The 24895-nt window shown below is 41.6% G+C and overlaps 1 protein-coding gene and 1 long non-coding RNA gene across 2 annotated transcripts in view; one reads left to right on the top strand and one right to left on the bottom strand.

Annotated features, from left to right (window-relative positions):
* Nucleotides 1–12817, top strand: part of LOC122548509 — a 66362-nt gene extending 53545 nt beyond the window's left edge. The window contains exons 2-3 of the long non-coding RNA XR_006311256.1: nucleotides 4568–4664; nucleotides 11472–12817. This is a non-coding gene — a long non-coding RNA (uncharacterized LOC122548509). The remainder of the gene's footprint in view (nucleotides 1–4567; nucleotides 4665–11471) is intronic.
* A 174-nt stretch (nucleotides 12818–12991) lies between these two features.
* Nucleotides 12992–24895, bottom strand: part of LOC122540095 (potassium channel subfamily K member 16-like) — a 33445-nt gene continuing 21541 nt past the window's right edge. The window contains exons 2-5 of the mRNA XM_043675409.1: nucleotides 23039–23153; nucleotides 21602–21768; nucleotides 17141–17309; nucleotides 12992–13405 (exon numbers count right to left, since the gene is read on the bottom strand). Coding sequence (XP_043531344.1) covers nucleotides 13206–13405; nucleotides 17141–17309; nucleotides 21602–21768; nucleotides 23039–23153 — 651 coding nt within the window. The 3' untranslated portion in view covers nucleotides 12992–13205. The remainder of the gene's footprint in view (nucleotides 13406–17140; nucleotides 17310–21601; nucleotides 21769–23038; nucleotides 23154–24895) is intronic.

The raw sequence follows: 24895 nt of genomic DNA, 5'->3' as shown, positions 1-24895 counted from the left end.
CCCCTATTATTTATTTCTAGACTTTCCTACAGAGTGTCAGCAGTTTGGGGGTCTGTACATTACTCTTGCCGATGTTTTCTTTTCCAGGTTGGTTTTTCACCTCCACCCAAATGGATTCTACATCATCTGAACCTACATCATCTCTCACAACTGTTCTCATTTCATCCCTTATTAACAGTGCTACCCCACCTCCTGTTTTTGCAAAAGGTCAAATATCCCTGAATGTTCATTTTCGGGTTGAGACTTACTTGTAACCATGTTTTGTATTGGGTGTGAGATAATATTCATTTACCCTAACTTGTCCAATCAGCTTGTTTACATTATTCCAAATGTTATATGCAACGAGCTACAAAGTCTTTACGTTTGTTCTATTATCAAATTTCTCTACACTTCTATGGTTCCTTGGTGCAGTATAGCATTCATACATTCTGTCTCTGGTAAAATCAGCCTCATCAATACACACACACACACACAGACATACACACAGACACACACACAGATATGGATACACACGCACCAACATGTACACACACACACATACTCACAGACACTCACAGACATACATACACACATGCACAGACACGTACACACACACACAGGCACACAGACACATACATAGACAGATGCACACACACAGACACACACACAGACATGCATGCACGCTCACACACAACACATGGATGTGCACACAAAACCCATGATTGAATTTAAAGACTGAGTTATGCAATTCTTCAGGACTCGGTGTCCCTTCTGAACGGTTCCCTCCTTCCCCAGTACTTGTCCCATGAATTCAAACTAATTTTCTCCCACACCAGTCTGTGAGCCAGATATTTACCTCTTTCATCTTGTTGAACTCTATGCCAGTTAACTTGTGGCTCAGGTAGCAATCCAGAGCTTTAACTGTCTAGTTCTGCTATTTAACTCCGCTTCCCGACCCCCAATCCTCGCAACTGCTCATATTCCCTCAGCTGAACCTCTTTCCTCTTTCTACCTATATCACTGATACCTATGTGGACAGCAACAACTGGATCCTTGCCCTTCCACTCCAAGTTCCTGTGCAGCCCAGATGAGATTCCTGAACTCAGGCACCAGGTAGGCAACACAGTCTTCAGGACTCTCAATCCTGGTCACAGAGAACACTGTCTATTCCCCAGACCATATTATTCCTGATTGCAACTGCATTTCTCTTTTCTCTCCATTCTTGAGTTGCTTCTTGCACCGTGGTCAGCTACCTCTAGTCAGTTTGGTCTTCCTCTCCACAGCTCCCATTGTTATCCACACAGGGAGCAAGAATTTCAAACCTGTTAGACAAGCTTAGAGGCTGAGACTCCTTTAGAACTACCTGCTTTGCTTGTAGTCACACTCTCCCATCCCTGAGGTAATTAATCTAAGGAGTGTGACTGCCTCCTGAAATACAGTGTCCAGATAGCTCTTCCCCTTGCTAATGTTCAAAGCTTAGATTTCAGGACATTAATTCTGACGTGGAGTCCCTTAAGCAACCACACTTACTACAGATATGGTCACTATGAACCACAATGGGATGCACTCATTCCCTCATCATGTTGGTACAACATATTGCCTGGCCCTATAAATCTATTGTACTCATTTTGTTCTTAATTTTTAAAAAAATCCAATTAGTCTTTTAGCTTTTAATAAATAAAATATTTCTCCAATGTACCTTTAAGCTGCAAGCAATTTATGATAAGTAGTAAATGACAGCTATTACCAATCAATGAATTTATGGATTTCCTGTGATGTCACTCTTTGTTTTGTGTTGGGCCCTGACCCTGGGCTTTAATTTTATCCTGTTAAAACAAAACCCTCCAAACTATGAACTAAAAAAAGCAAAAATAAAGCACCTCGTCCCCTCTGCACCAAATTCCCACGCTGCTCCAAAATATCAGAAATACACAGTCACTTGGGTGATGCTTGACCCTGAATGTGGTCTCTCCTTATTGACTATGCAAAACAAACTGATCATGTGCTTTCAACGGAACATGTCTTTCACAGAGTTGAGGTGAGCTAAGATGACTCACACCAGTGAAGCTTCAATAGTAATCAAGACCTATTGAGGCCCTATTCACCTGATATAAAGGTTCACGTTATGGGAGTCACCAGGAGAAAAGTTGTAGGCATCTTGCTAGTGATGTTTCTTGGCCTGGATGACATTTCAGAGGAGAACAATATGAGGGTGTGAAAGGGAGAAACAGAGAGGGACTGTCTGGGTGAAGTGAAATTATTCTCACAATCTGTTAAGTGAAGGACAAGCATGACTCGCTGGATCTTTACCATCAGGATGTCCACCACGTCCAAAAAACTGCGTGTCCTAGCTCTTGATCCCTGCCACTCTATTAGCTAACACACTGCACACATTCAGTTGGAAGCAACTGCAAGGAGCTCATATAGACTGTTCCATGAAAAAATACTCGCTCTCAGCGTAACTCCTGCTGATTTCTTGTTTAGTTCCCTTTCAAGTATAGTCACTGTTTTAATGTCAGAAATTTCATCAGCCAATTTTAAACTGGCAAAGAGGTTCCATAAACAACCGTAACATAAATAACAGGATTAGCTGTTCTGGTAACGAACAACTTTCAAAATAATCTATCAAAATGACTCAGAGTAAATGTGCACTTGGATATGGGAATAGTGATTTATTTCCCTCACATATGTTGGAAGATAAAGCCTGAAACAGGAGGCTCTCCCATTTGTTTGTGGTAATTTTGACAGAAGAGCTGGGGAAACTCAAAAAAAAACATTCACATTGAGTTTATATGCAAAAGTAATGGCAGATAACTGCAAGAACTCAATTGGGCATCACTCCCTGAGTTTACAGAAGCATATTGGCGTCATTTATTCTCCAAGGGAAAGTTTGGGATGTTTTCTAAACCTTTATTTGTCACATTTTCCAATACATTGGAGGTTATTTTTATTCTTTCGTGTGATGTAGGCTCCATTAGCTAGACCAGGATTTATTGCCTATCCCTAGTTGCCCTTGAGATGGTGGTAGTGAGCTGCTTTCTGCAACCACTGCAGCCCATTTGGTGTGGGTCAATCCATAATGTCTTTAGGGAGGGGCTTTCAGGATTTTGATCCAGTGACGCTGAAGGAACAATGATATATTTCCAAGTCAGATTCTTGAGTGTTTTGCAGGTGGTGATGTTGCCATCTAACTGCTGCCCTTGTCCTTTGAAGTACTATCAGGGTTGGAAGGAGCCTTGGTAAGTTGTTGCAGTGCACCTTGTAAATAGTACACTACTGTGCAATAGTGGTGAAGGGAGTGAATGTTGGAGATGTGAGATAGGGTGCAAGTCAAATGGGCTGTTTAGTCATGATGTTGAGTATCTTGAGTGTTATTGGAGCTGCACTGATTCGGGCAATGTGGGAGTATTTCATCACACTTCTGATTTGTACGTGCTCCTCAAAACCTGTCCACTGATCTAGCCCCATTTGCCAGCATTTAGCCCATTTAGGGAGTGATGATGAGCGCAGGGTTGGGGTGGTAGGGGGCTGCAGTGAAACATGCCACCTGCTGAATAAATTTCAAGCTGGGCATGAAGGCAGCAGATGCTGAGGTGGAGAGATTAGATGTTGCGCTTCAGTTTGCCGGATAATTGCCCCAGTTCCGTATGTGAATATTAGAAACCTTAACCCTCAGCCCTTACCTTTTTCTCTCACAACTGTTCCCCCATTTCTGACATGTGCCCTCCATACCCCAGAGCAATAAATCAGTGAGAGAATGCTTGAAAATGAATACACTCCCAAATGGAGCACCATTTGGCAGAGTATCAGATGACAGAGTATCAGATAAGTTGGACTACCATATGTCATTTACATGCTTTTCAGGCATGTCTCTCATAGAGTGCCCCCACCCTCCCACCTCCATTGAGTGTCCATTGTGAACAGAACTCCTGAGCGCTACAACAGTGTCTGTATTTCAAGATCGTGTGATTGGCCATAGAGCTCTCTGGGACTTTCTGAACTGGTGAAAGATGCCATAGAAACCTTTCTTAAACTCTGAACCAAACACTTTGACCAAAACCAGCATCATTCTTTTCATTATGTTTCCAACCAAATGGAAATATACCTGAAAGAATATGGTTCCAATTCTCCAAGGTTAAATAAATATAAAGGAATCTGTTCAAACACACGCTGTGGATGAATGTAATGGAGTGAGTGTGCTTTATGCTGGGTTTCGATCACCACTTCGTTCAATAACCAGCTGACATGTAATGTTTTGATGCTCAGTGTCTATGGCATCACTTCAAATCTCTCTCAATAAGATAAAATATTTACCTTGTGGCAGTTTATCCCCTCCGCCTGTCACCCAGCTAGCCCCTGATTGGACAAAATACTCAGCATTGAGCCACCAGTAAAGGTAAATAGCAAAAGTTATCAGGTCATACTCATGATGCAAGTGCGGGATTTCCTAATAAAATCATTAACCAATATGGCAAACACCACATGGTCACTTCAGGTTGCAGTGTGTTTATATTGATATTGAGCTGCCTGCAGTTTAATTGGTTAATATCATTTCCTGAGCGTAACCTTCCCATGTTTGCTCATACAGTACAATGCTGATGGTGTCTAAAGATTGGAACAAGGGAATGTTTATCTGAAAAAGGAGCCCTGCTGGTCAAGAGATGCTTGTTGGTGTTTGGCCAAGGGTGAGTAGAGGTGGGGTCACAGTGAAGATGTGGCTTATTCTTGCTCTTTGCAACTTCACTTACTTTCTGCTGAGTTGCTTGTCAGGATACTGGGGCACAGGGCCTTCATGAGCCTTCTGCAAGGTTTGTTCCCAGATTTCCTGCAGGCGAAGTTACATTTACAGCCTCTTCAGGTAATCAAGTGCAGTGCTGCCTCCAACCTGCAGCACCATGTGGTTAGTGTTAAAGTCCAATGGTCAGAAATACACAGAGTTTTTTTTGGAGGAGTAGCACTATCTGTTTGCGCTCAAGATATATGATTTATTTTCAAGATGCATTACATCCTAGGTAAGGAGTAGTGTTAGGTGTAGGGTTAGATCGTTCAATATGATCATTACTGACCCACAACTCAATTTTTCCATCCTAGTTCCATTTAATTTGTAGTTAATAAAAGCGATTAACTTTATGGTCCAAATCTTCAATTTTGTCAAGTCGTGATTAAGCCTTTTCAGGGCAATGGGTTCTGATTTATTTTTGTATTGTTGACCACCTTGGGACTTCTGCTACATTAAAACAACTAAAATGAGCACAAGCTTATATCTTCAAACTGTCGCCGTGAAAAATATTGATGCAGCAATAGGCACGTTGTCCCAGCAAGCTCAATCACGGTCAAGGACAATTCCACAGGAAATGCTCTTCACGTGGACTATATATCCAGAAGAGCACAGTTCACGGAGAGTTCTTGAGATGGATGCAGATATTGGGTAAGGCATAGGAAAATCAGCAGGCTATATAGCTTCTTGTATCCATTCCATCCCATTCAGTGTGATCACAGTTGATCTATGACCTGACCACATGAACTCTTTGCTTTATCTGATGGCTCTTAATACCTGATAACAAAATTATCACCCTCAGATTCCAAACTGGCAATTGATGCAGGTATTTTACATTAAAATACAGTGACTCTAGCCATTTGATAGAGATTGACAGCAATTCAGTTTGAGGAGAAATTTATGTTAGTTCCTGAAGTGAATGTTTGCACAGCAATGTGAACTAGCAGTAATTGCCAGTTATGAAAGCCAATTCCATACTCCTACCACTAATGGTATGTGAAGGTTTACAATTTCTACAAGTGGACACTGCATTGCTACTGCACATGCACCGCTACTGCACATGCACCGCTTTGGAACTTGCAAAATAGATGTTTGGCCACCAAGTGGATCTAAATGTTTCCACTTCCCATTGATTATTTACAGTGTGGAAACAGGCCCTTTGGCCCAACAAGTCCACACCAACCCGCCGAAGCGCAACCCACCCATACCCCTAACACCTAACACTACAGGCAATTTAGCATGGCCAATTCACCTAACGTGCACAATTTTGGACTGCGGGAGGAAACCGGAGCACCCGGAGGAAACCCACGCAGACACAGGGAGAATGTGCAAACTCCACACAGTCAGTCGCCTGAGGCAGGAATTGAACCCGGGTCTCTGGTGCTGTGAGGCAGCAGTGCTAACCACTGTGCCACCGTGCCACCCACTAACTTTGACTTTGCTGCCCATTGACTTTGAAATATTTCTAATCTACTTGTTCAGGAGGGGTGTTGCACATCTCTGGAGCAGGTGGGAATAGAGTCCAGAGGTAGGGACATTATCACTATACCACAATAGTTCTTGAAACACTGACTTTGAAGTTTCCTTGCCAGATTTAATGCTTACATTGCATTTATGTGAGTTGATCCCGATCATAGCACCATCTGCAGGCACAATGGATACTGCAGGTGAAAGTTGACCCTCTGACAACTCATCTGCCAATTGAGCTGATGTAACAATTTGATAAGAAGTGCATCATTTTTTGGAACTCCATATTGTTTTAAAAACAGAGACATTTGGTTGTGTTTTAGTGCTGTCAAGATTTCTCTTAAACAAAATGTCAGAAAGTTATTCTGGAACAGTGAGCTGAATGCACCAGCTCCATGGCGACACATGAATCTTGAGAAAGATTAATATTAAACAAAATCTTGAGAGTTCCCTAGAGTGTTAATGGAATAAACTGTTTACGCTTTTGGTTTTACGACAGGTAGTGCAAGTGCATTAAGTTTTACTTTGACATCAGAGCAGAGAACTCAGAGTTCAGTCAAGAAAAATAAAGAGTCGAGTTCAGAAGCAAGTTTTAGTTTCTCTCCAAAGAGGAGTTTGACAGTTCACTTCAGAGGCAACCAGTCATTGCACTGCAGAGTCTTTGTTTTTTGCTTAGTGTCTAAGCCATAAGACAATTCAAGGCTAATCGAATAATCCTCAACTCCACTCCTTTTCCCTATAACCTTACCACTAAACATCTATCTCAACTTTGAAAATACTTAATAACCCGGCCCTTACAGCTCTCCGTGATGACAAATTACACACATTCACTACACCCTGAGAGAAGAAATTCTTCTTCATCTGTATTTTAAATGGGAGACCTCTCACTCTGAGATTATGCTTTCTAATCCTGGCTTTCCCACAAAGGGAAGAATATCTTTCAGCATCTACACTGTTAAGTCCCTGAGAATCTTATGATTTTCAATAATATCTCCTTCCTATCTTCTAAGCTCCAATGAGTACAAGCTCAATATTTGCAACCTCTCCTCATAAGAAAATCCCTGCATTCCCAGGAACAAGGGCCATAAGACTAAAAGACATAGGTGCAAAGGTTGACCATTCAGCCCATCGAGTCTAATCTTTCATTCAATAAGATCATGGCTGATCTGATAATCCTTAAGTGCACTTTCCTGCTTTTTTCCCATAATTTCCCTGAGAATCTTGTATTTTTTAATAAAATCATCTCTCATTCTTCTAAACTCCAACAAGTAAGGCCCCTGAATGTCTCTTCACAAGATGTCCCTTCACTCTGGGATAAATATAACATACCTTAAACAAACACAAGGAATGGTGGAGAAACTCAGCAGGCCAGGCAGTTTCTGTGAAGAGAGAAACAGAGTTAAGCTTTCAAGTCCAGTATGACTCTTCATCAGAACTAGTGAAGTGAACATGAACCTAGTTTGAGACGAAAATCTTCAGGCTGTTAGATGTGAAAATGTTTAGGTCATCAGAATTGTGGAAGGTGCATGAAATCATGTTCGAAGAGGGCTTGTGAAAAAGTCTTTTAATTAAAACTCATCTGATTCACTATTGTTCCGTACAGGAAGAAATCTGCCAACCTTACCTCGTCTGGCCTACAAATGACTCCAGACCACAACAATTTAGTTTACTCTTAACTGTCCTCTGAACAATGAGGGGTGGATAATTTTAGATGGGTATAGCCAGTGACATTCACATTTCACAAGCAAATGAAAAAAATATAGTTTGGACAGTTCAAAAATGAAGCAACTAGAAGGAGTCAGTTTTGGAGAAACCCAAGAAAGGACTAAACTTTCTCTGGACTTGAGTACCTGTAATGGGTGGTGTAGGGAAACACAAAGAAATGGTTTTTTTTCTTTAATTCTTTGTCTTATGTTCTGTTGGTGAGAACACCTGTGTTCTCACTTTGAGAACACTTTGTGTGAATATGTTTTGGAAGTAACAGCCTAGTGGTATTATTACTGGACTGTTAACCCAGAGACCCAGGTAATGTTCTGGGGACCTGGCTTTGAATCCTGCCCTGGCACTTGGTGGAAACTGAATTCAATACAAATCTGGAATTAAATGTCTAATGATGACTATGAATCCATTGTTGATTGTCAGAAGAGCTCATCTGGTTCATTTTTGTTCTCTATGGAAAGAAATCTGCCATTCTAACCTAGCCTTCATATGACTCCAGTCAATGTGGTTGACTCTTCAGTGTCCTCTGGGAAATTAATGATGGGCAATGAATGCTGGCCTAGTCAGTGACGCCCTTATCCCGTGAATGCATTTAAAACAGAATATGCTTAAATGACTAATTAACCATGGTAACCAACAGCAAAATTTAAACAAATGATCTATGAAGTCAGTTTTCATTCTGGAATCTGACTTGTACAGTTGTGCCATTAGTTGGAAACATAACAAGAAAATAATTTTTGATGCATTTTGAAATGAATTACAGTCACTCAGGGATTGGTAGCAATTCAGTAGAGCTATGTTAGTTCCTTGAACTAATGTTTTTACAGCAATCATTATTTGCTGTTGTGCCGTGATTATTGAGTCTAATTTGACTGCTGTGTTTGACTTGGCCTCAGTGTAACACAGGTATTTACATAAGATTCTTTAGTACTGTTATTCTTGTGTCCATCCACCTGGCAAAGTTGCCAGAGACAATGTTTGTAATAGAAAAGACTTGAAATGCTTTTACACTTTTGCAATTATGTTTGTTCCTGAAAATGTGGAATTCAGAGATTTTGAGGATGTAGATGGATAGTCATGAGGCAATAGGAATTATCTCAATTGGAATGCTGTTCACAATTCTGGATAGCCCAATTCTTTAAAAAGGATGTCACATCATTTGAGAGGATGCAGAGGAGGTCTATTAGAAAGATACAACTTATCCATGATCATAAGGATGTGGATGACACCGTTTCTTCCTGAGCTCCATGACCTGCAGGTCCAGTTGGTTATATCCAAAAGGGCCTTGTACTTAGAGTTTCAAGTGGTGGCCATTGGTGGATCCAGTGGATGGTGATGAACCCAGAGGACCTATTATCTTTGAGGTCTCTGACTCTTAACTGATGGAGGAGCCTCTGGCAAAAGAGTTTTCGCTCCATTCATACAAACACGAAGAAGACAATGGGAAACTATCTCAAGCTTCCCTCTTCCCTAGTTAAATATGATCCGGGCAAACAATTCTTATCAGCACTACAGCGTTAATGGAGTTTGCACAACTTAGAATCATTGAATCATACAGTACAGAAGAGGTCCTTCAGGCCATCAAGTCTACATTGACATAACTCTCCTCTGAATCCCCATTAATCTCAATTTCCAGCACTTGGACCTTAGCCTTGAATGTTATGAGATTTCAAGTGCACATTCAAGTCCTTTTTTACAGGCTATGAGGTTTCCTGCTTCAACCATCCTGTCAGGCAGAGCATTCCTGATTCCCACGCTGGGTGAAAGGATTTTTCCTCAAATACCCTTGAAACCACTTGCCTTTCATTCTTAAAAGTGTGCCCCACCCTCTTGTTACTGACCCATCAATTAAGGGGAACTGCTGCTTTTTATCCACGTGGTCCATGCCCCTCATAATTTTACACTTGCGGCAACACCTTGTTCAGTACAGGCAACCGTAAATCACAGGTGGACCCTGGCAACATTAAAGACTGGCTTCACCAGAACGCCAGCAATATGGCCATCCAATAGTGTGAGAACTAGAAGGTTTTGCAGAGTTTGGTCAATTATCTGACTTGGCATAACACTTAGACAATGAAAAGAAATGGTGAGGCGCTTTACTTATGTGGAGAGAGTAGAGAAGATGAGAATGCGCCTCTTAAAGTGGCAGGAAGAATTTCTTATGGACTTAAAACATGACAGTGAGGCTGATTAGATAGGATGTAGGATGTAGAAGGAGGACGAGGCCATTTGACCCCTCAAGCCTGCTCTGTTATTCAATCCATTTTGCTTCTGCTCCTGTGTGGGAACTTATTAAAACCTTCTGCAAATCCAAATATACCACATCCACCAGTTCCTCCTTGTCTATTCTGTGGTCTACAAAGACTCTCACAAATTGCTCTTCCTGACTTATGTTTTGGGCTAAAGCTAGAGGGCAGCCCACAAGGAACAGGCACAGTTGTAACAAAAAGAAGACCCAAAGCAGAAGGAGGATTGTGGACCCTTTGACGGTTTAGGGGGATACATTTTTAAAAACCACAAGCAAACTTGTCTGGAGAGCAACCCCTTGCAAGGATCTCTGGATAATTCCACTTTGTACCCAACTAACAGTGTCAAAGACCTTTTGGTGTTCTCAGCAAGAGGGGTCTAGATCTTGATCCTTAGACATTGCGACACTACTTTAATGACATTTTAAATCCAGTTCACATTTGGATAGTTATTGTTGCCACACTCACGTGAAAGGTGCAAAGGCATCAGACAGAATGCAGAAAAGATGCACCAGCATGGTCCAAGGGATGAGGAATTTCAGTAATGGAGATACTTTGAAGACGTTAGCACTGTTACTCCTGAGAAAGCAAAATTAAGAGGATACTTAATAGATGGTTTCAAAATCATGTGGTCTGGAATGAGTCTGCTCACATTGATGAAGGGATCAAGAACAAGGCACAAGATATGGACTAAAGGAACTGTGGAGGCAGACGCAGAAATATTTTTGCATGGTGAAGAGTTGTGATCTGAATGAATGGCCTGAAAGTGTTTTCGTGGCTAGTTCCATTAAAGCATTCAAAAGGGAAAGGAAGAAGCTACAGGATTATAGAGAGAAGTTAGGGAAGTGACACTCGATGCATTGCTCCAGCAGAGAGCTGACACAGACATTTATGGGGCAAATCTCCTCTTTTTGTCCCCTACTAAAACTGTAGTTGTAAGATATCCTTCATCCAAATCACACAAAACTAAATATTATACATACATTTCACAATTCCCCGTTGGATCCATGAGATGACACAATGAGTACTGTACTGATAAGTGTAAGTGTATGTGATTTGTTGGCTCACGTTTCTTTGAACCACTTACATAAATGTGTTCCCATCTTCAAATTTCATGGATGTGGATGGTGTTGCATGTAAAGTTAGGAGTTATATCAACAATGTTATTATTAACAAGTACACACTTCTGTGGATATTTGCAGACAAGTTACAGTTTCTTCACTTCTTATCTATTCAGCCGTGATTTGACATTAGATTAAATTTTATACCCACAAAACTACCAGGTGAAGATCGGAAAATGTGACAGCCAACTGTGATGCCTGGAATGTGACAGCCAAAGTACAGTTCGAGTGTACCATTACAAAAGCAACTCTTCTTTTATTGTATGTTTGTCCCTAAGTAATAATATTCTGAACAATATTTACCAAATAACTGAACTAATTTAAAAATATTTCAATTTGTTAGCATGGCTTTAATGTCCTTTTGCAACACAATGTTAAAATTCATTGGTGTCTCACATCAATATGCCTACCTTCGTGATATCATCATTGCATCATCACACTTGCCCTGAGAATATAAAGATTGCATACTCCATCTTACCTCAGATCACTTGAAGAATGATTCTACTGAAAGCATGCTCTTCTGTTGTAAACCAAGAGTCTAATGTTAGCCTATTATTAATGTTTGTACATAATAGTTAGTTGTAAGAAATGTCTGTTGGATTCTTTAATACCACTATAGCCCTACCCAGATTCTTATTTTACAGGAGATAAATTACTTAATCAGATCAAATAAATCATTAGATGTAAACAGACACCTTGCATTTCCTACCACCTCTGCACCAACACCTTTGTCTTGTTGAGCTTTTCAAGATCAACATACTGTTATAGGAGAGTACCAAGAAGGAATGCTCATCTTTCCACAGGATGAAACAAAGTGATAAAGGGAAATTCAGATCCCATCCATGCATCATTCAGCAGCTAACTCAGACAGCATTCACTTCGATCGGGAAGCAAATTAACCAACACCAACCCTCTTTATTATGTGATTTGTACAGACAATTGAAAAACAAGGACAAAAAAAAAGAATTTTACACACTAAAAATAGTCCTTTCAACATAGATGCAATTGGCAGATATGCAATCAGGAACTGTTAATTTCCTAATGTCATCTATTAAAATCAATTATCTAAAGCACACTTCCAATTGGCTCTTAGCTCAAGGGTCTACATTAGCAGTTCAGGCAGCATCCGAGGAGCAGGAAAATCGACATTTCGGGCAAAAGCCCTTCATCAGGAATGATTCTACTGAAAGCATGCTCTTCTGTTGTAAACTAAGAGTCTAATGTTAGCCTATTATTAATGCTTGTACATAATAGCTAGTTGTAAGAAATGTCTGTTGGATTCTTTAATACCACTATAGCCCTACCCAGATTCTTATGTTACAGGAGATAAATTACTGTTATATTTGTAGACGAGTTACAGTTTCTTCACTTCTTATCTATTCAGCCGTGATTTGTCATTAGCACCCTTCTCCTCAATGCAATGGGAAAGTGCAAAAGCAAAAATAAATCATGAAAAATTCATTGTAAAGTTACAGTGTCCAATAAGTTCTTTGAGCCTGTAAGCTAAAGCCATCTGAATTTCCTATTGAATTGACCTTGCTACCAGTGAGACCACTGGTTAAAATATGCAATAGGAATTGCAAGAAGTGTTACACTGGTGCATAGGGAGGAAGTTCTTTTGTGATCGGAAATGAGGCAAATTGCTCAGGCAGTAAAGAAGGTCCTTCAGTTTGTACCTAACCCACACTCCACCTGAGTTAGAATTCCACAGCTGATACTTGGGGAAGTGTCCACTTCACAACAAACATCCCTCAGCCAAATGAACCATAAAATCACAAGAAAAGCATGAAAATAAAAATAAAAAGTGAACCCAAGCACTGGAGAGGTAAGAAGCCGAAATAGAATGGGAGGGATGAATGAATTGAGGTAGTCAAATAGGAGATTATCAAAATTAACCTAGGTACAACAATCCTCCTGTTTGGAGCTATGCATAACCTCGAGGTTGGACTTATTCCTGTGCCACTTCAGCTGAAGGATCTGTTCCAGGACTCTGCTTCCCATATTGAAGAGCAGTGCCAACCAAGCCAAGCCAATGACTATCCAAACACCAGCCAGGCCTCTGTAGATGGAGATGTAGTGCTTGTCTGGATCTGTGCCTAGACAAAGATTGCAATTATTAATGCAGATACAATGGAAATGAAGAAAAATAAAGCTATGAAATAAGAAAGAAACTGATCCTCTAAAAATACAGTGTATTTCTAAAGGGCAAAGTTGTAGGTTTTTGTTCACATTGTTCTGATGGAGGTTTAATTTGTGATCTAATAGTATATTTATTCTCTTTACACATGTTGACAGGTCTGCCAATGTACTTTCAGCAATTTTAGTTTGCAACTCACACAGTAAAGTGATTAATAATAACTTGTCCTTGAAAAGGCAAGGAACAAATTGCATCCAACATGGACCAGATCTTTAAAATAATGGAAGATACAGGTAAAGCTGAAATTAAAAGAAAACATTACCAGGACTACCTGACATCTGAGCAGAAGTGACTCTTCATAGTGCCACGGCCTCTAAATAAAGTTGCCAGGTGAACTAGTTATTCAACTCAATACTATATATGGGGGCTTACTGTTCACAGAATGACTGCTGCATTGTTTATATCACAACAGTGATCACACTTGTAAGGTGATGAATTGTCAATGGAGTGTTTGGGGTAGCCTGAAATTGTGAAAGTGCTACATTACTGTAAGCTCTTTCTGAAAAATACATCTTCCATTCACTGTATTATAAACCCCTTTCAACTACAACACAACAATAATGTACATCTTTTTAAAATTTCACCTACATCTGTGGGGTAAGCCAATTTGGTGAGTTACTCATACAATCGTACATGTGTTGCCATTACTTCGAAAGTGTACCAGTGCATTATCAGATAAACTTAGACTTTTATTTCAAAGAAAAAAAAACTGGGGTCATCAGTGGAAACAAATTTGGCAAGTCATTTGCAAATTAATTTACTAAGCTGAGTAACAACATCGAAGGCATTGTAAATATACAACTAATTACAATGATGAGAGGGCTAGTGGAAGAAAGATACATCTGGTAATTGACAGCACTTTTGCCTCTTCTACACAAAGAACTGAGATAAATGCACCCACACCAATGGATTTGAAGATGATGGAATGGAGGGGCATCATAAAATGGATAGGGTAAATAGACAAGGTCTTTTTCCTGGGGTGGGGGAGTTCAGAACTGGAGGGCATTGGTTTAGGGTGAGAGGGGAAAAAATTTAAAAAGGACCTAAGGGGCAACTTTTTCACGCAGAGGGTGGTACGTGTATGGAATGAGCTGCCAGAGAAAGTGGTGGAGGCTGGTACAATTACAACATTTAAAAGGCATCTGGATGGGTATATGAATAGGAAGGGTTTGGAGGGATATGGGCCGGGTGCTGGCAGGTCCCATTGCAAGGCAGCAGTGGCCAACACACATAGTCAGCAGCTGTGTGAGGCAGAACCCTGCGTTCCTGAATCATAGAAATGTACAGTAGAGAAGAAGCCCTTCGGCCTATTGAGTCTGTACTGCCAAAACTCTCTACACTAGGCTCATAGCCTTGAACATTATGTCTGCAAACTTGGAGATTTTATGAAGGACAGAAGTCTGGCCTCCAGTCCATTAACAGCTAGTAGCTGCTAGGTGGCCATTCCTCTACTGGCTGGGCTCCTGAACCAATGCAGGGGTTCAGGTAACAGTTCCTTGAAAATGTCGATAGGTGGACAGGATGGTGAAGAAGGCATTTGGCATGCTTGCCTTCATTGGTCAGAGCATTAAGTATAGGGGTTGGGATGTCATGCTGTGGCTGTACAGGACATTGGTGAGGCTACTTTTAGAATACTGCATACAATTCCGGTCACCCTGCTACAGGAAGGATGCTGTTAAATGAGAAAGGTACAGAAAAAAGTTACAAGAATGTTCCTGGGACTGGAGGCTTGAGTTCTAAGGACAGGCTGGATAGGCTGGCACTTTGATCACTGGAGCATTGGAGGTTGAGGGAAGCCCTTATAGAGGTTTATAAAATCATGAGGAGCATAGATAAAGTGAATCGCTAAGGTCTTTTTCCAAGAGAAGAGGAGTCCAAAACTAGAGGGCGGAGGTTTAAGCTGAAAGGTGATGAGGAAGATTTAAAATGGATCTGAAGGGCAACTTTTTCACACAGAGGATGGTATATTTATGGAATGAGCCGCCAGTGGAAGTAGTAGAGGCGGATAACATGACAACATTTAAAAGACATTTGGACATGAACATGGATAGGTAAGGTTTAGAAGGATATGACCAAATGTAGACAATTGGGATTAGTTCAGTTTCGGATAGCTGGTTGGCATAGACGTATTGGACCAAAGAGTCTACTTCTGTGCTGTATGACTCTATGACTCTGTGATTCAAAGTCCTCTGGATCCAGCTGAAGGTTCTAAGTTCAAGTCCCACTCCAGAACATCGGCATAAAAACATAAGGAATAGGGGCAAGAATAGGCCATCTGGCCCGATGAGCCGACTGTACCATTCAACAAGATCATGGCTGATCCTTTTCATGAACTCAGCTCCACTTACCCGCCCTCTAACCATAATCCTTAATTTACTGTTCAAAAATCTACCTACCTTTGCCTTAAAAACATTCAATGAGGGAGCCTCAACTGCTTCACTGGGCGGGGAATTCCACAGATTCACAACCTTTTGGGTGAAGAAGTTCCTCCTCAGCTCAGTCCAAAATCTGCTCCCCCTTATTTTGAAGCTATGCCCCCTCACTCTAGTTTTACCCAACAGTGGAAACAACCTCTCTGCTTCTATCTTATCTATTCCCTTTATAATGTTATAAGATAAAATTTCTATAAGATGCCCTCTCATTCTTTTAAATTCCAATGACTATAGTCCCAGTCTACTCAATCTCTCCTCATAAGCCAACCCCCTCAACTCCGGAATCAACTTTGTGAACCTCCTCTGCACGCCTCCAGTGCCAATACATCCTTTCTCAAGCAAGGAGACCAGAACTGCACACAGTACTCCAGCTGTGGCCTCAACTGCACCCTGTGCAGCTGCAACATAACCTTCCTGTTTTTAAATTCCATCCCTCTAGCAATGAAGGGCAATATTCCATTTGCCCTCTTAATTACCAGCATAAATGAAGGTTGAAACTCCAGTGCAGTATTCTGAAGGAATGCTGCATTTTCTGAGGCGCAGACTTCCACATGAGATACTAGACTGAGGTCCCATCTACCTTCTAAGATGAAAGTAAAAGATCCCATGGAACCATTTCAAATAAAAGCATTGGAGTTATCTCTGATGTCCTTTCCAGTAATTACCCATCAATCAACACTACACAAATAAATTATCTGGACACTACACATTGCTGTTTGAGGAAGCTTGCTACAGGCAGATAGGTGGTGGTGGTTCTTACATTACAACAATGTCATTAAACACTTCAAGCATTGTTAATTGGCTGTAGTGCACTTTGAGTTATCTAGTGTCTTTGAAAAATGCAATATAAATTGATGTCTTTCTCTCTGGGGATTTATATGGGGATTGTTACACTGTCAAAACATCTCAGAAGGCTCGACGCAGTGAGTTGATTTTGGTGGAGAGTAGCCAGTAAGCAGTAGAGATCCTGCAGGTATTCAGGGGTGTAATTGCATTTTCTCATGGCTGTGTATTCTCTTAATGTACCTGTAAGACTCAGTGCCATGGACTGCATGGTCACTTTCTGCTGGTAACAGTAGCTACCACTGCTCTGTTCAGTCAGTGTTGTTTGTGGTTTTTACTTTCAGGTAGTTTAATCCCTCCCCACATTAGCACAGGTGACCCTTATGCATATCTGGATTATTGCTCTACTTAAGTCATACCTACAACGTAATCTCCAAATCCAATGGTGCTCAGAGTAATGAAGGCAAAGTAAAAGCTTTCTCCATATGTCCAGTCTTCTACGTGACTGAAGACCAATGGTGGGAAGACCAGAAACAGCACCGTGCCAAAAATCAAGAAGAAAGCCATTGTGAAAATCTTCATCACTTGCTGCAGAAGGATAGAAAGTGACATGTGATAATTGTCAGCTCACTGTTAAAATATTAATTCCCTAGGAACAGGTTGGAACATAGAACATAGGATTGTACAGCACAGTATAGGCCCTTTGGCCCACGATGTTGTGCGGAACATTTATCTGAATCTAAAATCAACCTAACCTTCACACCCCTCAATTTACTGACATACAAGTGCTTGTTCAGCAGTCGCTTAAATGTCCCTAATGTCTCTGACTCTACTACCACTGCTGGCAGTGCATTCCATGCACCCACCACTCTCTGTGTAAATAACCTACTTCTGACATCTCCCCTATACCTTCCTCCAATCACCTTAAAATTATAACTCCTGTGACAGGTAGTTCTGTCCTGGGGAAAAGTCTCTGGCTTTCTAATCTATCTATACCTCTCATTACCTTGTACACCTCTATCAAGTCACTGCTCTTCCTTCTCTCCAGTGTGAAAAGCCCTAGCTCACTCAATCTCTCTTCATAAGACAAGCCCTCCAATTCAGGCAGCATCCTGGTAAATCTCCTCTGCACCCTCTCTGAAGCATCTTCATCCTTCCTATAATGAGGCGACCAGAACTGGACACAATATTCCAAGTGCAGTCTAATCCGGGTTTTATAGAGCTGCAGCAAACTCAGTCCCCCTGTTAATGAAAACCAAAGCACCATATGCCTTCTTAACAACCTTATCAACTTGGGTTGCAACTTTGAGGGATCCATAACGTGAACCCCAAGATCCCGCTGTTTCTCCACACTCCCCAGAATCCTGTCTTTAACCCTGTATTCAGCATTCAAATTCGACCTTCCAAAATGAATTATTTTGCATTTATCCAGGTTGAACTCTATCTGCCACTTCTCAGCCCAGCTCTGCATCCTGTCAATGACTTGTTGTAGTGTGCAACAGACCTCGACACTATCTACAACACCACCGACCTTTGTGTCATCGGCAAACATACTAATCCACCCTTCCATTTCTTCATCCAAGTCATTTATAAGAAGTACAAAGAGCAGAGGCCCAAGAACAGATCTCTGTGGGACGCCGCTGGTCACCGACCTCCAGGCGGAATACTTTCCATCCACTATCACTCACTGTCTTCTTTCGGCCAGTCAATTCTGCATCCAGACAACCAGATTTCCCTGAATCCCATACCTCCTAACTTTCTGAATGAGTCTACCATAGGGAACTTTATCAAATGCCTTACTGAAATCCATGTACACCACATCCATTGCTCGATCTTTGTGAACTTGTCTTGTCACATCCTCAAAGAACTCAATAAGGCTTGTGAGGTATGACCTGTCCCTCACAAACCCATGCTGACTATCTTTAATCAAACTATTTTTTCCCAAATTTCTCAGAATCCTTTCCAGTACCTTGCTTATCGTAAGACTGACTGGTCTGTAAATCCCAGGAATTTCCCTATTCCCTTTCTTAAACAAAAGAACAACATTCGTCTCCCTCTAATCATCTGGTACTACTCCCATGGAGAGTGAGGATGCAAAGATAATCGCCAGAGGTGCAGCAATCTCATTACTCGCTTCCCGTAGTAACCTTGGATATATCTTGGCCGGAATGACTGCAGATGCTGGAGATCAGAGTAGAAAAGTGTGGTGCTGGAAAGCACAGGTGGTCAGGCAGCATCCGAGGAGCAAGACAGTCGACGTTTTGAGCAAGAGCTCTTCATCAGGAATCTTCATCCTCATGAAGAGCTTCTGCTTGAAATGTCAACTCTCCTGCTCCTCAGATGCTGCCTGACCGCCTGTGCTTTCCAGCACCACACTTTTCGATTATATCTGGTCCGGCCCTGGGGACTTATCTATCTTGATACTTTGCAGAATTTCCAGCACATCCATTTTCTTGATATCAATCTGTTCAAGCTTATTAACCTGCTCCATGGTGTTCTCACCCTCAACAAGGTCCCTTTCTCTAGTGAATACTGAAGCAAAAAACTCACTTAGGGCCCCTCCAATCTCTTCAGACTCCAGGCACAAGTTCCGTCCACTGTCCCTGATCGTCCTTACCCTCACTCTGATCAATCCTCTTATTCCTCATGTAATCCATCCATTCAGCCCTTCTAGCATGGTGAATCTAATCTAATTGAAAAACTTAGCAAATTTAGTTTTGAAATTTCAATTGACCTAACTTCAGCAGTCCTTTGGAATTCAAGATTTCCCATATTTTCAGAAATTAAAATTATCTTCACCTTGTGGTGTTAACTCTAAGGTATGGATCATGACACCTTCTCTCTGGTCCGTCATTCAAGTGATAAACCTGCAGGTGTGAGCCCAGGCAGTCAGCCTAATTGTCCATCAATGGTAGCACAACATGAATCTATTCAGACTTTTCAGCAGACATAATAGTCAGGAGAAGGAATCCTGGCATATTTTTCCTCCCTTTTGGCAAAAGGACATGAAGGCTAACAGTAGCACATTAACTTGGCGAAAGTGAGGACTACAGATGCTGGAGATCAGAGTCAAGATTAAAGTGGTGCTGGAAAAGCGCAGCAAGTCAGGCAGCATCCGAGGAGCAGGAAAATCGACCTATCAGGCAGGAGCACTTCATCAGGAAAGCACATTAACTATTGAGACCAGACCATTGATCAAAACTGAGACTATCATGCTCAGCATCTTCATCTGTACAACAACTGAAACATTTCAAGAAACCAACCTAGTTTCAAAACCAGAATGACCAGACTTAATAAATGCTAAGAAAGGAATTTTGAGAATTACTAAGCAGTTGTTCTTGTTATTTTCAATGCCCACTGATATTCTTCATCAGGACAGAAGTAACAGGGCATTAAGGGGTGTGCAAAATATTACTTATTAAGCTGTCATAGCTCATGCACTGTTCACATTATGTATTTCACAAGAAGAGCAACTAATTGCAGCATAAGTTGTTGCTTCTTTTGCATTTTGGCATTCATCGTTCTGTCCTGATGAATGAAAAGCTTCAACAACAGATCTTTATTTTCCAACACAGCTGAGAGTTAAAAATAATTTACCATCTTTTTGTTCATTCATGGGATGAGGGTGTTGCTGTCTAGACCAGCATTTATTGCCCATCCCTAACTGCCCAGACAGTAGTTAAGAGTCAAGTACATTGCCGTGGATCTGGAGTCACATATAGGCAAGACCGGGTAAGGATTGTGTTTTGCTTCTCAAGAGGACATAAGTGAACAAGATGGGGTTTTCTGACAATCGACAACTGATTTGTGGTCATCATTAGACTCTTAATTCCACATTGTTAATGGATTAAAATTCCACCATCTGCTTTGGCAGGATTTGAACTCAAGTCCCCAGAACGTGATAGCTCCCTGAAAGAGATTTGCCAAAGTTCATTAACTCCTCAGATAAATGTACTGAATTCAGTGTTGTTTGAATGTTCTGAAATAGTTCATGTCCAAATGCATCAAGACCTGGGCAATATCGAGTCTTGGGCTGTCAAGCGATTAGTAACATTCACATTATACATGTGCCAGGCAATGACCACCTCTAACAGTAAATACTATGGCAACAAGAGCAAGTCAGAAGCTGGTAATTCTGCAGCAAGCAATCCACTTTCAGATTCCCCAAAGCCTGTCCACCATTAACAAGACACAAGTTAGGAGAATGATGGAATACTCCCCAATTGCCTGGATGGGTGCAGCTCCAATAACACTCATTAAGCTTGACACTATCCTGGAGAAAGCAGCATCTTGAGTGGCACCACATTCACAAACATCTGCTCCTTCCATCACTGATGGTCTGCAGCAAAAGGACATGCCATTGACAAAATATACTGTAGAAATTCACCACAGATCCTTCGATTCCACCTTCCTAACCCATGATCATTTCCATCTTGAAGGACAAGGGCAGCAGATTCATGGGAGCCCCACCATCTTTAAGGTCCCCGCCCAAACCACTCACCATCCTGACTTGGAAATATATCACCACTCCTCCTTCAGTGTCGCTAGGTCAAACTCCTGCAGCACTCTCTCTAAAGATATTGTGGGTTTACCTCCAGCACATTGACTGCTGAGGTTCAAGAAGGCAGCTCACTACTACCTTCTCAAAGGCAATCAGGGATGGTCAATAAATGCTGACCCAGTCAGTGATGCTCACACGCTGTGATTGAAAAAATAATGCTTCTTAATCATGAATATTCATTTTGTTTATTTCTGGTGTCTAAGTTTCAACTTTGAGGTTGATATCTTTCTCTAAGTGCAGTGTCAATTTGACCGATATGGGCAAAGACCACCTTCTCTCTCTGAGATGTTCCTATCAGTTACCTGCATATGAAGCTTACCTTGCAGTTACTTGATTTCTGACTGCTTCTCTCCAGCCTCTTTAAGTGGCCATTCAGGCTTCTCCCAAGGTAGTTAAGGAAGGTAAGATTCAAAGGCACTCCAAATATCGCATAGAACACGCAGAAAACTTGACCTCCTACAGTGCTAGGAGACAGGTTACCAAAACCTGTAAAACCAGGGAAGAACTGTGAGTCTCTCTTCTGAATTTCACATAGAATGAAATGATAGCAAATGACAGAACTGTATGTGGGGTGTAGGGTAAAGGAAATTGTCTCAGATATCAGACTCTGAATGAGTTGAAGGTTGGAAAAATACGGTGGGGCAAGGCCTGGGGTGTTATATCTGACACCTTTCCACTGCCATTTAATCTTGTCAACAGCAGAAAATGTGGCAAACAGCTGGCACATCAGATGTCTCCTCGAGCCACTTGACTGACCAACTAAAGGCATCTCACACAGCCTCTGTTGGTATATTGCCACTGTTTGGAGAGCCCACCCAGTAAAGCCTGCTGGTCTCCCAGCACAGGGCTTCCCAAATGGGCCACACCTTGGTCCATGGATGGTAAAGGTGCCCCCTCGCCCTCAGTGATCACACATCCCACCCACCCCACTCTGACCTATCCAGATCCAGCTGACCTGTCTTCCCAGGATCACACCCGATATGCTGTTGCCCAATGGAGGTGGCGCTGCTGAGCTCTTTAACCTCTGATAGAATCAAGCCAGCAGCTCTGGTGGGCGGGCAGACATCCTTAATAGGGATTGCCCTCTGCTGGTACCAGGCAATGCAGATTCACCCCGCACCTTCAGTTCCGGTACCTCAACCATCTGGGTAAAATTCGACCCTAAGGTAACTCGTGTGAGAAATGGAAAGAGAAACTGCTAAGGAAAGTGTTGTACTGATTCTGACCCAGTCAGTCTGTGATCACTCTGACCCTAAATGTTCAATGGCGTTTGGGTGGAAAGGCTCCAGAAATGTTCCATTCACCAGCAATTTATGAGGGCAAAGAAATTATGGTGAAATGTCAAAATAATTCGAAAATAAATCAGGGCTAGTTTCAGTCTTTACTCCACTAACAAGTGGAGAAAGTGAGGTCTGCAGACGCTGGAGATCAAAGCTGAAACTTTATTGCTGGAACAGCACAGCAGGTCAGGCAGCATCTAGGGAACAGAAGATTCGACGTTTTGGGCACATGCCCTTCTCCACTAACAAGTGCTCCAGTACCCAATTGAGAAAACCCAATCTTCTAACCTTTGAAATGGTTAATTTAAATCAATAATGTGTGAGGGACTCATATTCACTTTCAGTCAGCATGACTCTCCAGCAACTGTATGGAGCTTAAAATTGCCCCCAACAAGAATAAAAACCTGAATGTTCAAGGCGTGCAAATGAACAAAAATTATCAGTTTATAATGAGATGTTTAAACTTTTTCAGTTACCTATTGTAGTCACCACAGTTCCTGCAAAGAAAAATGAACTGCTGAAGTCCCAGTTGCTTGGATTGGTGGAGTTTCCTGTTGGGTTTACACCTTTGTCCCAGGCATCTATAATGATCTTGTACAAATGAGAGAATGAAGGTTAACATTATTGAATTCCCAAAACTAACAGTAACTGTAAACATTGTTGCAGAAAGATAAATCATCTTGGGAGATAAATATGCCTTCAACTATTTCAACTGAACTTCAAGAATGTAAAAGAATACACTGCAGATTAATTATTGGGGAGCAGCAGATTTTTCTCTATTCAGTTTTTGAGTGTCATAACTCACATTTCTGACAAAACCAATGTCTAAATTAAATATCTGGCACCAAGGAACAAGCCAGCAAGCCTTCACAGGAGGGTCAAGAGACGTGAGACATCACTGGACTGGAGAGGGTTTTGGAAATTACAGTAGGAGTTTTGGGGACACTGTGGGGTTCAGGGAGGGATGTGCAAAGGTAACTGCAAGAACACTGCTGTTGTATGTGGAGGGGAGAAAGGGAAGATTGCAAGAAGTTAGGATCAGAGATAGCAGAGGTCAGAACCACATTTGCTGAGAAAAGATAAAGGATTTTTGATGGGTTCCACTTGGAGACAGGGAGCTCCGGAATTTAGAGGAGATAGGGTAGGTGAACCAGCTGGAGTGTGGTGGTGCACAGAATTGAATAGAGATTTGGATGATGCGGAGCTTGTCCAGAGAGAATTTTGGAAGGACAGCAGTGAAGGTTTTGGAAAAACCCAGTAATCGCAAGACTTTACATCGATACATCAAGTAACATTTCAAAGACATTCAGAGATCTTTTATTTCAGTTCTCTGCCTGAAGACAAGTACAGCCCATAGTGCCATAATCTCTTCCATGAATAGAACAGGAGGCAGGTCCTGAATCCATCCCAGCCAAAACCTAAACCCTGTGCTCTTGACACCAATCTGATCTCCAAGGGTTGTTGTAGAAACATTCACTTTTACATACATATCAAACCCTGAGGCAATGGATAATAATGGCTGACCAGGAATCCTTCCCAACTATTGCCTGACAATAGTCTATGCTGGAAGGATTTACAATGATACATACCTACGTGCCTATGCTTTGAATGCATAGTCCTTGATCATCAAATCCCAGAATCCTCAGAAGCAGGAACACCCACTGAACCACAAGACCCTAGTATATGCTGAGATACTGGGAACAAATTGCATCGGTCCAGATCAATTAGAGAGGCACAGCAAGGACACAGACCCTTCAGTCCATGTCGACCAGATATCTTATATTAATCTAGTCCCATTTGCCAGCATTTAGCCCATATCTTGCTAAACCCTTCCTATTCATATACCCATCCAGATGCCTTTTAAATGTTGTAACTGTACCAGCCTCCATCACCCCCTCTGTCAGCTCGTTCCATACATGCACCACCCTCTGTGTGAAAAAATTGCCCCTCAGGTCCCTTTTATATCTTTCCCCTCTCACCTTAAACCTATGCCCTCTAGTTTTGGATTCCCCTCCCCTGTGAAAAAGACCTTAGCTATTCATCCTATCATGCCCCTCATGAATGTTTCTAGTGTAATCAATTGACTTCATCCAGAATTTAATGCTTTAGAGTCTACTAAAGAGGTATTAAATTCAAACACGTAATATTAGAGCTGTAAATGCAAGTAATATTGGCATAATCCCAAAGGGGTGCTTTCTCAGTAGAGAGAGATCAGACGGTCACTACACATCTGACAGGGGATGAGGTTATGAAGGCAGGACATGGCAGGCTTTAACATGTGTGCACAGAACATAGAAGGTTTAAAAGTGGCACAAGTGCAAAAGACTCCTGTG

Source organism: Chiloscyllium plagiosum, chromosome 3, assembly GCF_004010195.1.
Source record: "Chiloscyllium plagiosum isolate BGI_BamShark_2017 chromosome 3, ASM401019v2, whole genome shotgun sequence".
Lineage (NCBI taxonomy): Eukaryota > Metazoa > Chordata > Chondrichthyes > Orectolobiformes > Hemiscylliidae > Chiloscyllium > Chiloscyllium plagiosum.
Note: the sequence above shows the minus strand (reverse complement) of the source record. Positions and strands in the feature narration are given on the sequence as shown.